This window comes from Cyanistes caeruleus, chromosome 20, assembly GCF_971803275.1.
Source record: "Cyanistes caeruleus chromosome 20, bCyaCae1.hap1.1, whole genome shotgun sequence".
NCBI classification, from domain to species: domain Eukaryota; kingdom Metazoa; phylum Chordata; class Aves; order Passeriformes; family Paridae; genus Cyanistes; species Cyanistes caeruleus.
The window spans coordinates 2950400-2967440 of NC_141720.1; the positions used below are offsets into that span (position 1 = coordinate 2950400).

The 17041-nt window shown below is 49.7% G+C and overlaps 1 protein-coding gene across 4 annotated transcripts in view; it reads right to left on the bottom strand.

Moving 5' to 3' along the window:
- The window catches only part of ASTN2 (astrotactin 2), a 300670-nt gene that overhangs the window by 209011 nt on the left and 74618 nt on the right, over positions 1–17041 (bottom strand). For all 4 annotated transcript variants that reach the window (XM_086857798.1, XM_086857799.1, XM_086857801.1 and 1 more), the window contains exons 3-4: positions 16542–16926; positions 2444–2593 (exon numbers count right to left, since the gene is read on the bottom strand). In XM_086857798.1, coding sequence (XP_086713924.1) covers positions 2444–2593; positions 16542–16926 — 535 coding nt within the window. The remainder of the gene's footprint in view (positions 1–2443; positions 2594–16541; positions 16927–17041) is intronic.

Here is a 17041-nt window from a genome sequence, read left to right on the forward strand (position 1 = left end):
GGGAGGAAAAAAAAAGTCTCATGGATTGCAATGGATTAATGAGGCAAAGGGTTTATGTTTGCAGCTGGATGGAAAATGTAAACATCCCGAGTTGTGGGATCATCCTTTACCCTGAAGGGTTGTTTGCACTCCAGCCACTTGCCAGAGGCACAGGTAACCACAGGCTGTAAAAACAAAACCTCTAGCACAGAAGAAGCCAGGGAATGGGCAGGGAAAGGCATGGATCAGCTCAGCAACAGTGCCCAGCCACCACCTCTACAAGCAAAAAGATATTTAAATTAAGAGGAAAAGCGGATGGATGGGATGGGGCTGTGCAGAGCGAGATCTCCACTGGAGACATTGGGACTACCTGGCTTTTTGGGGGTTTCTGATGACTGAGAGCTTAAAATCCCTTTTTTAGGGTGTGCTGGTGAGGGACCCCCGTGGCTGGGGACAATGGGAGTCAGAGTCCCCTCCTGAAGTCTGTGTGGTAAATTCTGCCTCAGGCTCTTCACAGACACTGGGTACAAAGCAATCTCATTTTCTCATGCTGAGGAAACCAGTGGGGAGAGGTGGAGGGAGACCAAGGGTGCTCTTGTCCTGATAAGCCCTGGCTGCTCCCAGGGTCACTGATAGGCCCTGGGGAGGTGGGAAATGGGGTGGGGGTGTCTCCAGAGACTGGGGACAAGCCAGGCTGGCTCAGGGGCACACTCTGCTCCCACCCTGCCAGAGGATCTGCCTGAGCTGGGCATTGTGTCTCCTCCTAAGCTCAGCTGCAAGGATTAACCAACTTGTTCCATTAGTGACCAAAAAGCCTCTTACCTTCAGGCAGTTCAAAAATGGAATAAAAAACACACCAAAAAACGATGAGCCTGGAGCAGGGAATCAGGGAAACTTTCCCAGACAGTCCCCGTGGACCCCAGAGCACCCACACCCACACTAAAATCCAGAGACATGTATTTGAATAACTACTAGAAAACAAACCAAATAATTTAAACCGGTTAAAGAGTCAGAACATTTTCTTCACACTAAGTAAATAATTTATGGGCAGAGCTATAATAAAAAAAAAGCCCTCTCCAGGCCTGTATCGCAGAAAAATGTATCAGGAATAAAAGATCACATTTCAGACTCATAAATAAAAGAAAAACAAAACCAACAGTAAACAGAAAGAAAAGGATTTCCTCCCCAGCTCCCGGAGCTGACACAAAGGCCCTCAGTGCACTGGGCAGATCATGGCCAGGAGACCTTCATCCCCATCATCCCTGAAGGGATCAGGCATCTCCTCCTTCTCTAGAGATGGAAATCTGGACCCAAACCCTTGTTTTGGGTCAGCCTTTTGTGTGGTACAGCCTTTAGATGCACCAGTGTTGTGCTCCCACTCTCTGTGCAGCTCCTAAAGCATCTAAGCACTGGGAAAGCAGAAAGAAGAGATGTCCCAATGATGTGAGTGACAGCCAAAATTAATTTCACCCCTTCCTGAAACTAAAACTTGACAAGAAACTCTGTTGCAGCAGAATCCCTTGGAGGGGACACGATGTGACACCTCACAGGCAGCAGCCCACCCAGAGGATGCTGTGTGGGGTTTGTCCCTCTCTCACCCCACCACAGAGGAGCTCTGGTGTCCCCACGCTCAGCAAGGAGGGTGAGGAGGCTCCCACCTTCCTCCCCAGCCAAGCTCCTCTGGCCACGGCTGGTGCCTTGGAGGGGCTCCCTAGAGCAGAGGCTAGACAAGATTAAGACAATAAAAGTAAATATTTATTAAAGGCCTTCAAGAGATGCACCTTGGGCAGTCAAAACCTCCCAGAGGCTGCACCCAAGATGCACAATAGTCACAACACTGAATTTCATATAACATGAAATTTATGGGAATGTTTTCATGGTGTTACATGAAAACAACTGTTAGAGTTAGATAGAAAGGCTAAAAGTGTGGGTGTGTAAATTAGTTTTCTTAAGTCACTGGGTGAAAAAGTTAGAGTTTAAACTAGTTTAGAAAACAGAAGACAATATGGAGGATTTAAGGTGTTGTCTCTTTTCCTTCTTCATTTTCTTCTGGAGGTTTTTGAGTAGTAGGAGGTGACTGGATAGAGAATGACGCAGTGCAGCACACAGGTGATGGGTTATTGGGTCATTAAGTAAAATAATTTACGTGTCTATTGTTAATTGGATCAATGTTAATATGGTTATTGGTTTCGGGCCATTTTGTGCTTTTCAAGCCTAAGTGAGCCATGCAATGGTGGATTGAACTTGAGAAAAAAGTCTGGGGAAGACCTACCAAGCCTTTTGATAACATCCTAGTAAACACGAGAAACAAGAATCTAATGAGCCTTTGGAGAACCCTTTCTGAAACAGAAGAGAAACTCCCCCCGAGGGGGTATCCCAAAGGAGACTGGCTGAGAAGAGACAAGAAATCCATTTTGAAAAGTGCAGCAATCAAGCAGTAAAGAAAGTTCCAGTGGCCACGTACCTCGGGGGCGGCTGCGGCGTTTCCGTCTGCCCACGGAGGTGCTGCGCAGCGCGGGCTGCAGCTGCCCGATCTCGATGGGAGTGTTGGTGCGGAAACTCTCCTTGAACTTCTGCATCAGGGACTCCACCGTCTCCTGCGTCACCTCGGGAGCTGCAACACCAGCAGAGGGGCTGTGGTTAGAGAACAGCTGGGCCACCGTGTGCCCCTGCCCATGAAAAGCTTTCCCTGTGTAAGCCAGAGTCCAGTCCTGGGGCAGGAGCTCTGCCAGGACCCTCGGACTTCACCCACAGGGATCCATCTGGCACTTTTCATATCTCACCAAAGCCACTCATACTAGTAGATTGTGAGCTTACAGAAATTGCATTTTCCACGCTGCTTTCCAGCATTTTGGATTACTCCTTGCCTCTCCCTCATGTGCACTTGGAAGTGTCACGCCCTTACCCAAGTTACAGCCTGAAAGGTTCAAATCATACAGGGCACTCAGCTGGGTTTGGGTTTACACAAATTCAGGACTGTACCCCAACCTTGGCAGTGTTTTAGGGCAGCAGGAACTCTCCAACAGGCAAGTTTGGGATTATGGAATGATGGGAAGGCTGGGGTGGCAGTCAGGCAAAGTGCAGCTGGTCCAGGAACGCTCTGAGTTGCAGCAGGATTCCTTGGGGTCTCCCAGAGGCTGCACCCACGTGCTGGAATGCAGCACCTGGGGTCAGGAAACAACTTCCTGCAATGCCCCAGGGTATGTGCTTCACCATGCTGATATTTAAGCAACTCCTCTCCTTCTTCTCACACATCCTCAACTCAGTAATGCCAAAAAATTCCCCCAGAACTTCCGATGCAGCTCCCTACCCAGCTGCACAATGGGCAGTAACAGGAAATCATGAAACTACTCACAAAAAGCAAAAATGAAATTTGGGTTCAAAAGGAGGAAGGGAGGGTCCATCGGCCACCAACTGTTTGGGATGATGCTACAAATACTGCAGGAACTGTGAGCAAAGAGCTGGTGCATCTCGCTGCTCTGCACAGCTCAGGTGTGCCAGCGCATCGTTGGCTTCTCTGTGCCCCTGAGCTCAGGGGTTTGGAGAAAGGAAATGGGAAAGGGAAGAAGGAGGGAGAAAAGAGAAGTAAAGCAGGGGAAGAAAAGACAAAAAAAAAAAAAAAGGAAAGGGAAGAGGAGCGAGAAAGGAAAAAAAAAAAAGGGAAAGTAGGGAAAATGAGAAATGAGAAAAGACCCTTTTCAACAAGATCTCAGCAGGCTGAGTTTGGCATGGGTGGGCAGCACAGAAAAAAAACCTCAGTGACAAATGAAAGACAGCAGAGCTTCATCTGTGTGAGCATGAGGGGTGAGGGATGAAGGGAGAGCCCTTCATGCACTGCCAGCAGTGCCAAAAGGGAGAGAGGAGAGACCACTGCACCATAACGGAATGAGACAGCACTCGCTGGGGATGTTCATCACAGCCACGAGAGAGACAGTCCACTGCAAACCAAACTGCCCCCTGGGCTTCCCCACAGCAGCTCTTGGAGGTTCTAAGTGGTCAGAAAAGGATGGGAAGAAGCACTGCTGTGGGGTAGACAGTGGCCTCAATAATTTGCTTTAACTACAGGCCAGCCCTGAACTGGTCAGGCAGTTGGATTAGATGATCCTTGTGGATCACTTCCAAATGAGCTACTCTATTCCACACAGCCCTGCAATCCCCCCCTGGACTGCCTGTGCCAAGCAGGGGCTCAGCCAGCAGCTCCTGGCACCTCCACAGCACCCACACGCTGCTCCCAGCACGACACAGCCCCGTCAGCAGTGCCCAGGCAGCAGCTCCTCCCAGCGCTGGCCCAACACGACACATTTCAGAGGCGACAGGACTGTCCTCCCCTCGAGCAGAGCTTGCCAAACGCCTTCTCTCCCCTCCCCAGTTCCCAGGATAAATCCACCCGGGCTGCTGAGCTCACATCTTCGTCACTGTGCTGAGAGATCCTCCAGCCTGGCAGAGGTGGTGAGATCCACCCCGAGGTTTGGCACAAGGCTATGATCTCCATCTCCCCCCAGAGCAGGCTGGAGCAGGGGAATCACGAGGCTCTCCTGCCCCCACAAAATCAGATTCCCTCTCCAGCAGCACTTTAAGGACAAAGCTGAAGGTCACCCTACCTTTGCAAAGCACAGCACACATTCCTGACGAACACCTCCCTCCTGTCCACCCCCATATTCTATCTGAAAAGTGATTTGCTCTCCCTCCTTATGGCTCCCCTATTCCTTTGCACGTCTCCCACAAAACAATTCCTACCCAGAGCCGTTCTCTCCTCCTTCCTTTCTGCTGGCACAATTTGCAGTGGGAAAATATGTTGTTTGGCTTAAAAATTACAACAACAACAACAACAACAACAAAAAGTAGTCATCAGCTGAACAATATGAGCAATGTTTGGGTAAAAATACATTGCAATGGGGATGGGAAGCTGCAGCACTCGTTCCAGCACAGCCAGGAGAGCTGCACCCTCCACAGGATGGCTACAGGGGGCTGTTCTGGGGACATGCCACAAGTAGGATCTCACCATCCCAGGAGGGATTCCCCACCTCAGAGTCCCAGGCTTGGATCTGTGCAACCGCCCACAAACCCTGTTTGAGAGATGAATTATTTGTGAGCCCCCATCAGATGCACTTGGGTGTTGTCTCCGCTATTCCAAGACTTTCTCAAGGCACTACAAAATCTCTCTGACTATGCAACCTGTTCCCAGCCAGCAAAGCCAGGCAGTGATGGAAATACCCCACAGATCTCAGAAAAAAGCTCTCAGATTTGCTGAGGTGTTTTAGTCTTCAGCCATGGCCTTGAGTGGAGCAGTGGAGCAGCTCCTCCCCAAACCAGGCTCAAACCTCGTGGTGCCATTGGGTGGTGGGAGAGCTGGATAGTCCTTGAGTTTTGCATCTTATTAAAACAGAACAGTGAGGTTTAAGGTCTGCAAAGGTGCCAGCTTCCCTGAGCCTCAAAGTCTTTGGTGTCTGGCTTACAGGTTCTTTTGCTGGAGCCACAACATCCATGCTGTCCTCACACAACACCTGCACTCCCACAGCTGCAGCAGCTTCTATCAGAGCCTCCCCCGCTAGCTATGGACTAAAACATATTTTTATAAAATACATTTTTTTTAAGCATCTGGTTTTCCCATTCCTCTCTTTGATTTCTGGCTGTCAGAAGGCAAGTTATCGATCCCTCAATATTAACAGTGGCCACAATGCTCCCAGAGTTTCAGGGAGGGGAATAACTCCAGAGCATCTCAGGAGCTGCTTGACTGAGCATTTTGCAACAAGGCAAACTCGACCAAGGATTAAATGGGAAAAGTTTGGGTGCAATTAGAAGCCAAGGTCAGTGGGGTTTTCACCTCCTGACCTGCATGGTCACATGAGGTATGCAGCCCCCTCACTTCAGACACTTCTTAAAGATTCCCCTTTCACTGACTGCTTCCAGTATTTTTCAAATACTCTGCTTTTTGTAGGCATAGGACAGGGGACTCTCCTGGGAACCACTGACATGGGCTCTAAAGGTCTAATACATCATCACGTCCCTAACACACCACGGGAACACCAGGAACGTGCCACTTTAATAACATTATAATTGTTTCCTCCAAATCAACCCCGTGATATTCAGCAAGCTCATTTTGATGTTTCTGGATCAATATTTTAGAAATTTCTGTTCAACAAAGTATTTCAAGAAATTGACTTTCCAATCCTATTTTGGAACAAGCATAAATTTCACAATACTGGAAGTTTTCCACATGGTGGAAACCATGATTTCTCACCAGCTCTAAATAATGGGTGTTTGTTGCTTTTCGAAGCATGAAATAACTAACGGTGTTTGTTCTGAGACTGGGATGTGGACTGATTTTCAACAGTGCCACCCTGAAGGTACCGAGCTCCACAAAGCACAGAGCTTTAGTAGCATAAAATTAGGTAATTACACTGATGCTGATGTGATGACAGTGGGAGAGATTTGTACAACAGCTCCGCACGTACTCAGAGGAAAACACATCTGGAGAGCGACGTCCTGCCACAGAGCACGGGGAATATGGCAAAAGCAGGAGAAACACTGGGAATTCACTTCTCCGTGTGTTTCTCCAGCCACCAAATCTCTCTCGAGGAGAGCCTGTCCCCCCTTTGTCCCCTGATCTCCAGCAGCCCATGACAAGTGCCACATGCAGCCACGTGTGTCCAAGAAACACAGGGAAGCTGCTGGTTGCATTCCACAACCAACTCAGGACATAAATATCTGTTTTATTTAAATACATAAATATATCTCCATATCTGTACTCTGATTTAAATGTATATCTCTCTCTCTATATATACAGATATATACGAAAAACATCAAATGCAAGGATGAAGAAGGATCTCCAAAAAGCTCTTTTACAGAGTGGGGATCCCACACACAGCAACAGAGAGAGAGAGGAACCCAGGAGCATTTTGAAATCAGCCTTGTATTCCATGTCGACTTTTTCTTTCATGTCTCTCCTGGCCCTTTTTGTTGAGTTTTAAAATAGAGGCTGTATACACTTTTTTAGCACAGCTATAAATATATAGCTATTAATACACAGCTATTAATACATTAATAGATTATTATATACATTAATAAATCTGTCACTATAAAAATAGATCTTTATACGCAAAAGTCTGATTTCAATTGCAAATTGGAGGGGAAGGGAAGCAGAAGAAGAGATAAAGTTTTATTCAAGATGCCTCCTTTGAAGGAAACTGAACAAATGTACTTTCCTCCTTCATATATTCATGAGATGACTGCTTCCCTACCCCGTTCTCCACCACCCTCAGCTCCGGGCTCGGAGCCAGCACAGCCCTTATCTGGTACGAGGCACGGAAAAAAAAGTCCTGATAGGATCAGAAGTTTTCAGTAGTTTAACAAATCTGGGAAAAATTCTCCATTGGGTTCTAATAAAACTTTAGGAGCGTGACGGGAAAGGGGATGCCAGGAAAGGCTGGTGTGCAGTGGGAGGGGGATGGAGAACAGCATCCTGCAGTGGGGACAGGGACTCCAGGGCTCCCCAAAACTCTTCTGGACGTGCACCCACTTTTTCCTTTTTGCCTCTATTGCCAAACTTTGCCATTTCCCCCCATTTTCAGAGAGCAGGAGAGAACATCTGCAGCTCCCATGCTCACTGCAGCTGGGTGGGCAGGATCCGAATCCCACTGGGAAGGGATGGGCAGAGCTGGAGCCCAGGGCAGCACCCACCCAGCAGCGGCTGCCCTGACCCTTCTTCATCCTCTCTCCAGTCACGGCGCTCAGTCGCTTCCCAGCTAATTGCCTCCACTCATGTGTGCAAACTCACCGTTTACCGGAAAATGTCACGGAATGTTAATTTCATTCGGAACGCGCTTCCATTTTTTTACGATGGGAAATGAATAAGCATTGTATTAATGGCATAATTTCCAACTCTGACCGCAGCCACGGCCCCGCGGATGGAGGCTGGGAGTTACTCTCACCCTGCACCTTCCCTGCCTCTCCAGCTCCCTCCTTTCCCTCCCCACGCTCCCCCCACTTCTCCTGTTGGTAATTAAGATAATGCAATGTAATTATAAACTTATTAGGAAAGATCAAATGCTGAAGAGCTGCAGTCCAACAGTCCCATCTCTGCCTCATGCCTGTGCCTGGAGAGCAGCTCCCGAAAGCTGATGGGTTCCTGCACCCCTGGAACTGCTCCAGCTGCTCCTCACCAGGAGCTGTTTCTGGCCAGGAAACCCTCAGCTCTTCCATGGGGCAAAGTCTTTCTAGCACACCCCTCCCCTGACATGTACAGGGCATTTATTTCTTTATCCTATTTGTCCTGCAAGGAAGAACCTCTGGCAGTGGGGTCCTGCCCCAGCACTGAGGAGATCCAGTCCAACAGAAACTCAATTTCCCATTTCCACAGCTCTAATAAAACCCTTAACTTAGGGTTTTTTATGAGACATCATAACTTTTTGGCTTAGGCAACAAGCAGAGAGGATGAGGGAAGATGGGCAGACCCTCAGTATCAGCTAATGCTCCTCAAGTTATCAAATAATTGAAAAGTTAAATAAGAGCACTCTGGAGGAAGCTTCCTGATTTGGTGCTAATGGGCACACGGCACAGCCCGAGCTAATGTTGCGTGGAGGAGAGACACCGGCTGGAGAGCTCAGCACTGACCTCCAGCTCCCTCTCTCCACCACACAGCTCCTGCAGCTCTGCAGAGCCAGAGGAGACACTGTCCCATGGAGCCAGCCAGGGCAGGGACTCACTGAGGACGGGGAAAAGTCCCATCCCCATCTGTCTGAGGAGCCACTGCTGGGGGACAAAGCTGGAGGCAGCAGCACTTTGGCATCTGTCAAGGGAGTATGAGCACGTGCCAGCACCCCAAAGGGTGGGTGTTGCAGGACAGGGCTCCAGGAGCAGCCATAGCTGGCCACAATGGGTGGGAAATGTGGCACAGTGGTCCCTCTCCAGCCTCCACTGCTAGCCAACTCCATGCTCAGCAGCATGGTGCAGAAGGAACTTTTTAGTTAGAAAATGCATTTCCTCTGCCCAGCGGACAAGGTGACATTTTTCACAGCGCTGACAATGCTGTGCCATGTGCCAGGATGAATGAGGGAGCCATGCCAGCCCAGAGGAGAAGGACAAACTACCAAAATCTCTCAATGTGGACAGGAGCTTCAGCTCCAAAAGCAGCACCAAAAGGACCAACAACCTCCCGCACTGGGCAGCATATGGGTGGAGGCAGCAGGCAGGAAAGAATGAGCTGAAAACTGGTTTGTTGGCTCAGGAGAAGACCTGGGAACACCCAGAAAACCCAGGATATCAAACCCAAAGCCATTCCAAGCCACACAGGTAAAGCAGTGAGGCTGAGCACTGCCACACTCACAGGACCCAGTGGGAGAGTCACAGCAAACGCCATAACTCAGCGGGGCCGTCAGAAAGGATTGATTTGAAGCACCTTGTTAATAAGTTTCCTCTCCCACTGGTCCTTCAGGGAGGTCAGTGCCTAATGATAAATGGGGCTGGAAGGTGCCTGCAGACCCAGTATCAGCACAGGTGCCCAGCCTCAATCCATCTTCCTTAGGAGCCAGCTGACAAAACCGTCTCGGTGCCATAGCCAGGTAAAACACAATTCATGGCAAGAGGACACGTAAACAGAGCAAAGAGTTGGTGCTGCAGCTGCCCTCCCTGCTCCCTTCCCCGTAAAACCCACAAGTCTGGGATGGAATTATGGGGGAAAATGTCCACATGTCGACTGGTGGAGCCACAATGCCACCAAAAGCCAAGGAGAAAAAGGGCTGAGTACTGTGGGCTAAGGCAAACCCACCACTTGCTCAGGTGACAGGATCCAGAGCAGCCTCAGCTCTGAGCCCCACATCCCAAGGGCTGAGTCCTCACCAGCATCTGTATACTTCCAGCAGAAATAGGGAACCCCTTGGGATTGTTCTCCTTCATCCCACATCCTCTTCTGATCAGTCTGACTTCAGAAACCAGTGGCAGGTTTTCACTCCATGCTGATACCCTGGAAGCACCATCCCTGGAAATGTCCACAGCCAGGTTGGATGGAACCTGGAGCAACCTGGTATAGTGGAAAGGAACATGATGGTCTTTTAGGTTCCTTTCAACCCAAAGCATTCCAGGATTCTGTGACAGCCCTGCTCAGAGCTGAAGCTGTCCCAGGTCCTCTGCACTGCACACAAGATGCAACCCAGCCAAGAAACTCACGAGAGGCAAGGACACCTGAGATCCCCCAAGGCAAGTAAACAACCATCATATTTTTTTAAATTTTCCATCAGGGGAAGAAAAAAAACAAGAAAAAAAAAGAGAAAAAAGAAAAAGTCATCTTGAAGCTATTCCTGGTCAACAACTGTCCCACAGCCCAGCTACACTTTTAAATAATGTAGTTGCTTTATCAAACATTCATAGTGATGCACAAAGTGATGAACAATGTGTGCCTGGCATTTATATAAATATAGTTCCTGATGGCTTATTTTCCTTGGACAGCCAACACTTCACAGCTTATCTTCTGTGAGCTTGTGATTTCGCCTGGATGGAAAACACTTTGGACACCTGGGGAGTCAGGACTACTGCACATGAAACTGCCGTGACATCCCCACTGGGCATCTGCAGCCCCACAAAACTCCACAAAAATCCTCGTTCAAGAGCTGCTGCTGACTTGAGGAGCCAGAAGTCACCCAGCTGTGGCTGGAAGAGGGGGAAACCAAGGGTATTTCTTCAACTTGGGATGTTGTGGAATGTCAGGGTGAGGCCAGTCCAAGCCTTGCAAAGCAGCAGGACTTCACAAATCCAGCATCTCTTCAGGATGCTCAGCAAAACGCTGCCATAATAAACCACCCTGTTTCTGTTCCAGTCCCTATGGCACCATTCAAAGCTGCTTTCCCAACTGTTTCTTCTCTCCTCTGTCTCACAAAATTAATGAGCAAGTTGTAGCAAAGAGAGGGGAGGAAAACAATCAAACTTATCAGGAGCCCACCTCACCAGCCTCTTCTCCACAGCAACAGTTGCCATGGGCCAGGAAGAGCCCTGGCAGACCCTAGGTGTTTAAACCTTAATTAGTCATTAAGCACGGGCCATAAAGGCAGGAGCTGGGGGCTGCAGGACCAGAGGAAACCCCCAAGCCCCAGGAGCTTTTCTGTCCCTTCTGAGAAATTCTTAGAGGTGGGAGTATGTTGGATATGGCTCTTGTGGGAGAGATCACCTGAGCATGCTCCCACACATCCATGATGCTGCTTTGATCCACTTTTTTGGGGTGTAAGGGAGGGGGATCATGTCTCACAGCACCACCATTCCCTCCCCTCACAGTGGGGAGGACAAGCCAGATTTGGGGTGGAGGTAACCATTTCAATGGGATAATCAAAACAAACCTAAAACTCCAGCCTGGCACCTCTCCCTTGAGATCTCCAAAGGCAGTTAATATATTAATGTATTAATTATGACTGTTTATCTCTGCAAAGCACAGCTTTTCCCTGGCAGGTCAGGACATTTTCAAATCCACAATGAAGCCTGAGCTGGCATCACCACAGAACCAAAGACCCAATGGCACATCTGGTGTAAGCTCTGTAGCTGGGGCCCTCATTGCCTTCATTACTGCATTCCATTCAGTTACAATTAAACCTGCTGGAATTGAAAACATCTTAAATGTCTCTGTTAACTAGAGGCACTACCTAAGCATGTCTGGAAGTGCTGCCCTGAATTAGGAACCAATTCCGACCGTGTTGAGCCCCCACCTTTTTTTTTATTTTTTCATTTCTTTAAAGCTGAAAGTTGAAGCTGTTTTTTTTTCAGACAGGACTAGAGGACTGCAAAAAAAAAAACACTTTTCACTGTCAGGCTGTGAGAATATACATTTTCAAAGGTCCCTATAAATTACGGAAGGAGCTGGCTGGGATTAGAGCTGGGAAAAGCTGATCACGTACAAAGAGGGTCATGATCCCATCAGGTCACTGGAAAGAAGAGCCCCAAGCCACATCAGATCTGGCCTGACGCAGTGTCCCATTTTAGCCTCCAGCCCCAGCAAACGTTAAGCCATAGCTTTATTTATTAAAGGCTCAGAGAGGCCCTGGTTGATGCTGGGACCCAGGGTGGAACCGCGGCACTCGGAGGCTCCCAGCCCTGGTATGGGCACCAGGGATGGCACATCTTGGCACAGCCAGGCACCAGTGTCTCCTCAGGGACACCAGGCTGTCACCTCAGGGTCACCATTATCAGGCCAGATGTGTAGCTCCTGTTGCCTGCCTGCTGTCCCTTCTCCATTGTGTCCCTTCTCCATTGCCTGTCCATTCTGAGGTCCCCCAGCTCACACCCATCTCTAAATCTCATCTCCAAGACACTGCAGAGCTCAGGTATTTGCAATGAATGGCAGCTCTAGGGAACAGCTTAGCTATCTGCCCTCCCCTTCCACAGCTCAGCTCCCAAAATATCCCTTTCCACAGCCCCAGCATCCTGCCCTCCAGCCAGAGCACTGCCTTACCTCTTCCAGGAGCTGTCTCCACTGGGAGGAAAAACAATACTGAGGTGTGGCCACCAGAACAGCTACTCCAGTGCCAGTGGGGGGCACAGGAAGCTCTCTCTTGTCATCACCAGGATCCTTCCCCTGCTTTTTTTGCTATTATCTCAATGCTATTTGTCTGCCCTGCCCAATTCCCTTCTCCCGACGTTCTCCTGGACTGCACCACCCAGGGCAGCTTGTCTGGGAGGCTGGGGAACCACAAGCCCTGACATCAGCAGCTGTCAATATTTCCTTCTGCTGCCCTGCCTGCTGCCTGGCTTGGCTCCCTCTCCAAGCCCCAGATGAGGACTGGACCATTAAATAACGTGAGCAGGGTTACCAGAGCAGCTGGTGGCAGAGTGGAGCTGGATCCACATCTCCAGGTGCACTCTAGGATCCAGACCATCTTTCAGGAATGCTCAAAAGCATCTCACTACCACTACTGAGGAAAGAATCCACGGATTAAGGAAGAGAAACTTCAGAGGTTTACCTGAGCCAACACAGCAGGGGAGAAGTAAGTCCAGGAGAGGAATTCAAGATGAGTGCACAACCACACCTTTGATATGCCCATAGTATTAATCATTGGAACCATCAGTAATAAGTCCTGTCTCCTGTCTAGACTTGGAGGCCAAACCCAGACTGCAGAGCCTGTGAAGCCAGCACAAAGGCCTGCTTGAAATGTTCTTTTTTCAAACATGAAAGAAACAGAGAAATAAAGATGGGTCCCTTTGTTACAGGAGTGGAATTGCAGATAGTCGATTTTCAAGTCTGATTTCTCCTCAGTTTTCACCAGGCAGAAGTTCTATTTCTCGCTGATCCTTAGGAGATTTGGTTTGGCAAAATCTTTCTGAGGAACCTGTGGGTAATCCCATACTGAGGTTGGTGGACTTTACCTTTGTTTTCCAACTCCATCACTGTATCCAGTGCACCCCAGACAGGGATGCAGCAGTGCCACCTGTGATGGACTGAGACCCAAAGTCCCTCAAACAGGACTTGATGGGCAGAAGCAAAGGGCCCCTGCTGCTGCAGGATGAAGCTGTGTCAGTGAGGATCAGAGCTGTGTGTGTTAAAAGAGAAAAGCAAGTGAGGAATTCCCAAAGGGATGGAGCTTGAGGCCATCTGCTTGGGAAAGGCAGGAGAGCAGAACTCATCAGGAACATGGAGTGGAAACTCCACAGTGAGGTGAGGACAGAGGCAGGGAGGAAGTGATGCCACCAGCACAAATCTACCCAAATTCCCATAATCACTGAACCCACCTACACACAAGGGCTGAGTTCAGACAGGGAGGGTCTCCCCAGAAAAGAGCAAGACCCCAGAGCCTGCACCCCACACCAGCAGGCCCCACTTGGCACCATGCACACCCACTGAGCACAAAACCCTAAAGACCTTCCAATTGCCAGAGAGAACCCAAACCCACGAGGAGACAGAGCAGCCCCCTCTCCATCCCAGCTCAAGGGATCCTTCTGGATAATTAGGGCAGCCTGGCTATCACCTCCTGCTTTGCTCCATTTCATTTTATTATTAATAAAAAAAAATAAAAATACTACTTTTCTGCTTTTCTTCCTAAACTGCCTTGGATTTTTCTTCTGTCTAAATTCATCTGGGCTCTGTGCAATGTCACCAGGTCAGCTTGTGCTCCTGCTGCAATTCTAATTTTGTCAGCTTTACATTTTCTAGGCAGTTGGGTGATTTTTCTTTCTTAGCTCCTTTTTTTTTTTTCCCCCAAGTCAAAAATGATTTTGCATAACAGTAATAACGTTAATGGCCCTGCACAGCGCATCCAGATTACAACTGCAGCTAGGGAGAAATAAACATCTCATCTTTGCCCTGCTGTTTATCTCCCCACAGCAGAGCCCGGTATCAGGTCAGAACCTGTAATTTCATTAACTTTATCACTCAGACACGCTTGTTGCTAGATGTCATTATTCAGCACATCACTCCTGTGTTTTGTTTGTGCTGGGATTCACTTCAGATGCTCTGGCACCACTTGGGAGCATCCCTCCCATCCACATCGCTGCCTGAGCTGGGGAGGAAAGTTTGGCTCACTGAGCCATGATCTGCAAAACATTTGTGCTGCTCAAGCCTCCTGGGCAGGGACTGGATGGAACAGAGCAATTCCCTGCCTGATTCCCTGGTCAGATACATCCAGAAGTGGTGAATAAAAAAACCCCACAGTCTTCCTCACGGAAAGAAAAACTGACCCAACAGACACCAAGCGTGGGGTGGGCAAATCCCCAGGGATGGGAAGTGCACAGCCCAGCACCTGCAAATCAATCTGTGCCCAGCACAGGCAGGGTGAGCAGAACTGCTCCATCTCCATTGGAATTGCCATCCCTGGTAATTAATGCTGGGAAGTGACACTTGAAAGAGCCTCTGCTGACAGCCCCTGCAATGATACTGTTTGGAGCCTGCTGACAAGTCCCAGCTGATGTCTTATCACAAGGCAGCACAGCAGGAGCAGCGAGGAGAGCTTTTCCCATGGGAGCTGGTGGATTCCCAGGGATGAGGCACAGCTCCACGCCCATCCCCAGTGACCACAATGAAACCTGGCAGTGCCAGCCGGGCACCAGGGAAAGGCTGATCTCATTGTGGTGCTGCAGCCATGCTGCAGCTGGGTGTGCCTTAATGCGTCCACCTTCAATCCAGCTGCAAAGCCATGCCCGAGCAGAACTGGCTTCCAGTCCCTGGGGATCTCCAGGTACCTTGTGTCTGCTCACAGCAGCTGCAGCTTCTCCACCCACATGCCCACAGGGATCCAGCTGTGACTGCTGCTCGTGTGCAGGCACCTGGGAACAGCATGTCTGAATCTCCACATTTCCCTTGCGTGTGCCACCAGGTCAGAGTGGAAAGCCCACAGCACATGTATTTATATCTGCAGCCTCGAAACCCTAGATCTGAACTGCAGCCACCTCATCCTGGGCAATCCAGGCTCTAAGCAGCTTCAGCACAGAGGAGTAAGAAGCACAAACCATAGCTTGGCTCCTTGAGCAGAGTCTTATCCAAGAGGGAAAAGTGCCCATCTGGGAGGAAACATATGGTGAACTGGCACAGTCTGGAAGGATCAGACTAGGCAAGGCATAATCCTGCCTCGATCCAAAGCGCAAAACCTGACAGCATCACAAGCAGAGCTGGCAGGAGCTTTTGGGAACATCTCTCCCAGCCCAGGTATCCTACAGACAGATTCCAGCTTGGGACAGGGGGTTCAGCCTGTGTAAATTCATTATTGCCAGTTCCTGAGCCCTTGGATAGCTTAATATTCTGCTCTAGATCTTGTTTTTTATTTTGTTTTGAAGAGCACTGAAATGCAGTTACTGCTGTCTTCCCTACTCACACAACTCTAAATAATTTATAGAAAAGCGAAACAAAGAAGAGAATATGAAAGAAGAAAGAAGGTCGCTCGGTTACAATATATGAAGGCTTCCATTTGTTCATTCTCACTGAGCAGAGGGTTGAAGAAACATCTCTTAACCCCATGGGCTGGTAACAGCCAGACACACACCAAGAGATACCAACAGGGATGCTCAGAGCAGCACTCCAGGACAGCAGATTGACCCCTGAGCATCTCCAAATCTGCTTGGGCAGCAGTACCCACCACAAACCTCACAGCCTTGTTTAAAAGGGGAAAGAGCAACGAACATTTTAAGGGTGGAAGAAACACAACCTCAGCCACCTCCTCCCAGCTCCTAAGGGAGCTGCTTTCCAGACACACTGCATCACCAGGCTACCCTTGCCTCCACCATGGAGCCCTGTCCCCATCCCTGACACTGTGGCTGCTTATTCTGTCTGGGAAGCCAACACAAGAAGGGAAAGGAATGTTCAGAACCACCCCAAGATCCCTTCCCTGCACAAAGCAAGCCAGCACATCCCCTCCTTGCTCCTGCTGGAGTCACTCACAGCATTAACGTGCTTTGCTTTTGTTTATTCAAATGCATTTTACTGTGCATTGCAGGTGAACAATATTAAATGGCTCATAATAACATTTCAATAAGCAGAGGTGGGTGTAGCAGCTTCTGGAGACAGACTTTGGAAATGCAAGCAATCAAGTGCGCGTTAGCTGAAATACCCTGGGGAACGCGCTGCTCCCCAGCAGAGGAGAGACAGAAACGCCACAAACCTTTCTTCTCGTAGTCAGGTTTCTCCTCCCCGCCCCGGCCCAGGCTCTCCAGCGTCCTCGTCACCTGGCTGCCAAACTCATCCTCCCTGGTGCTGGGCTCTGCCCTCCGCGGGGTCTCCTCCTCCTCCTCGTCCTCGTAGTCGTCCAGGATGGGGGTCTCTCGGATGGGCACCCCGATGACGGAGTTGTGGGCCTGCAGGCGCGAGTTGCGGAAGCTCTCGCGGGCCTGGGGCCCCAGCAGCACCGAGGGGATGTAGTGGATCTCGTGGGTGGCCTCGGTGCTGGCGCTCTTCTGCGGGATGCGGCGGCGCTTGTGCCAGCGCCGCTGGGCGTACAGGGCCACCATGAACACCAGCAGCAGCAGCAGAAGCGCGATCAGCCCGCCCTGCAGAGAGAGCAGAGGGCACTGTCAGCAGCGCAGGGAGGGTGATGGGACACTGCAGTGTCCATAGAATCACAGAATGATGGCTGGATGAGACCTTAGAGCCCATCTCATGCCA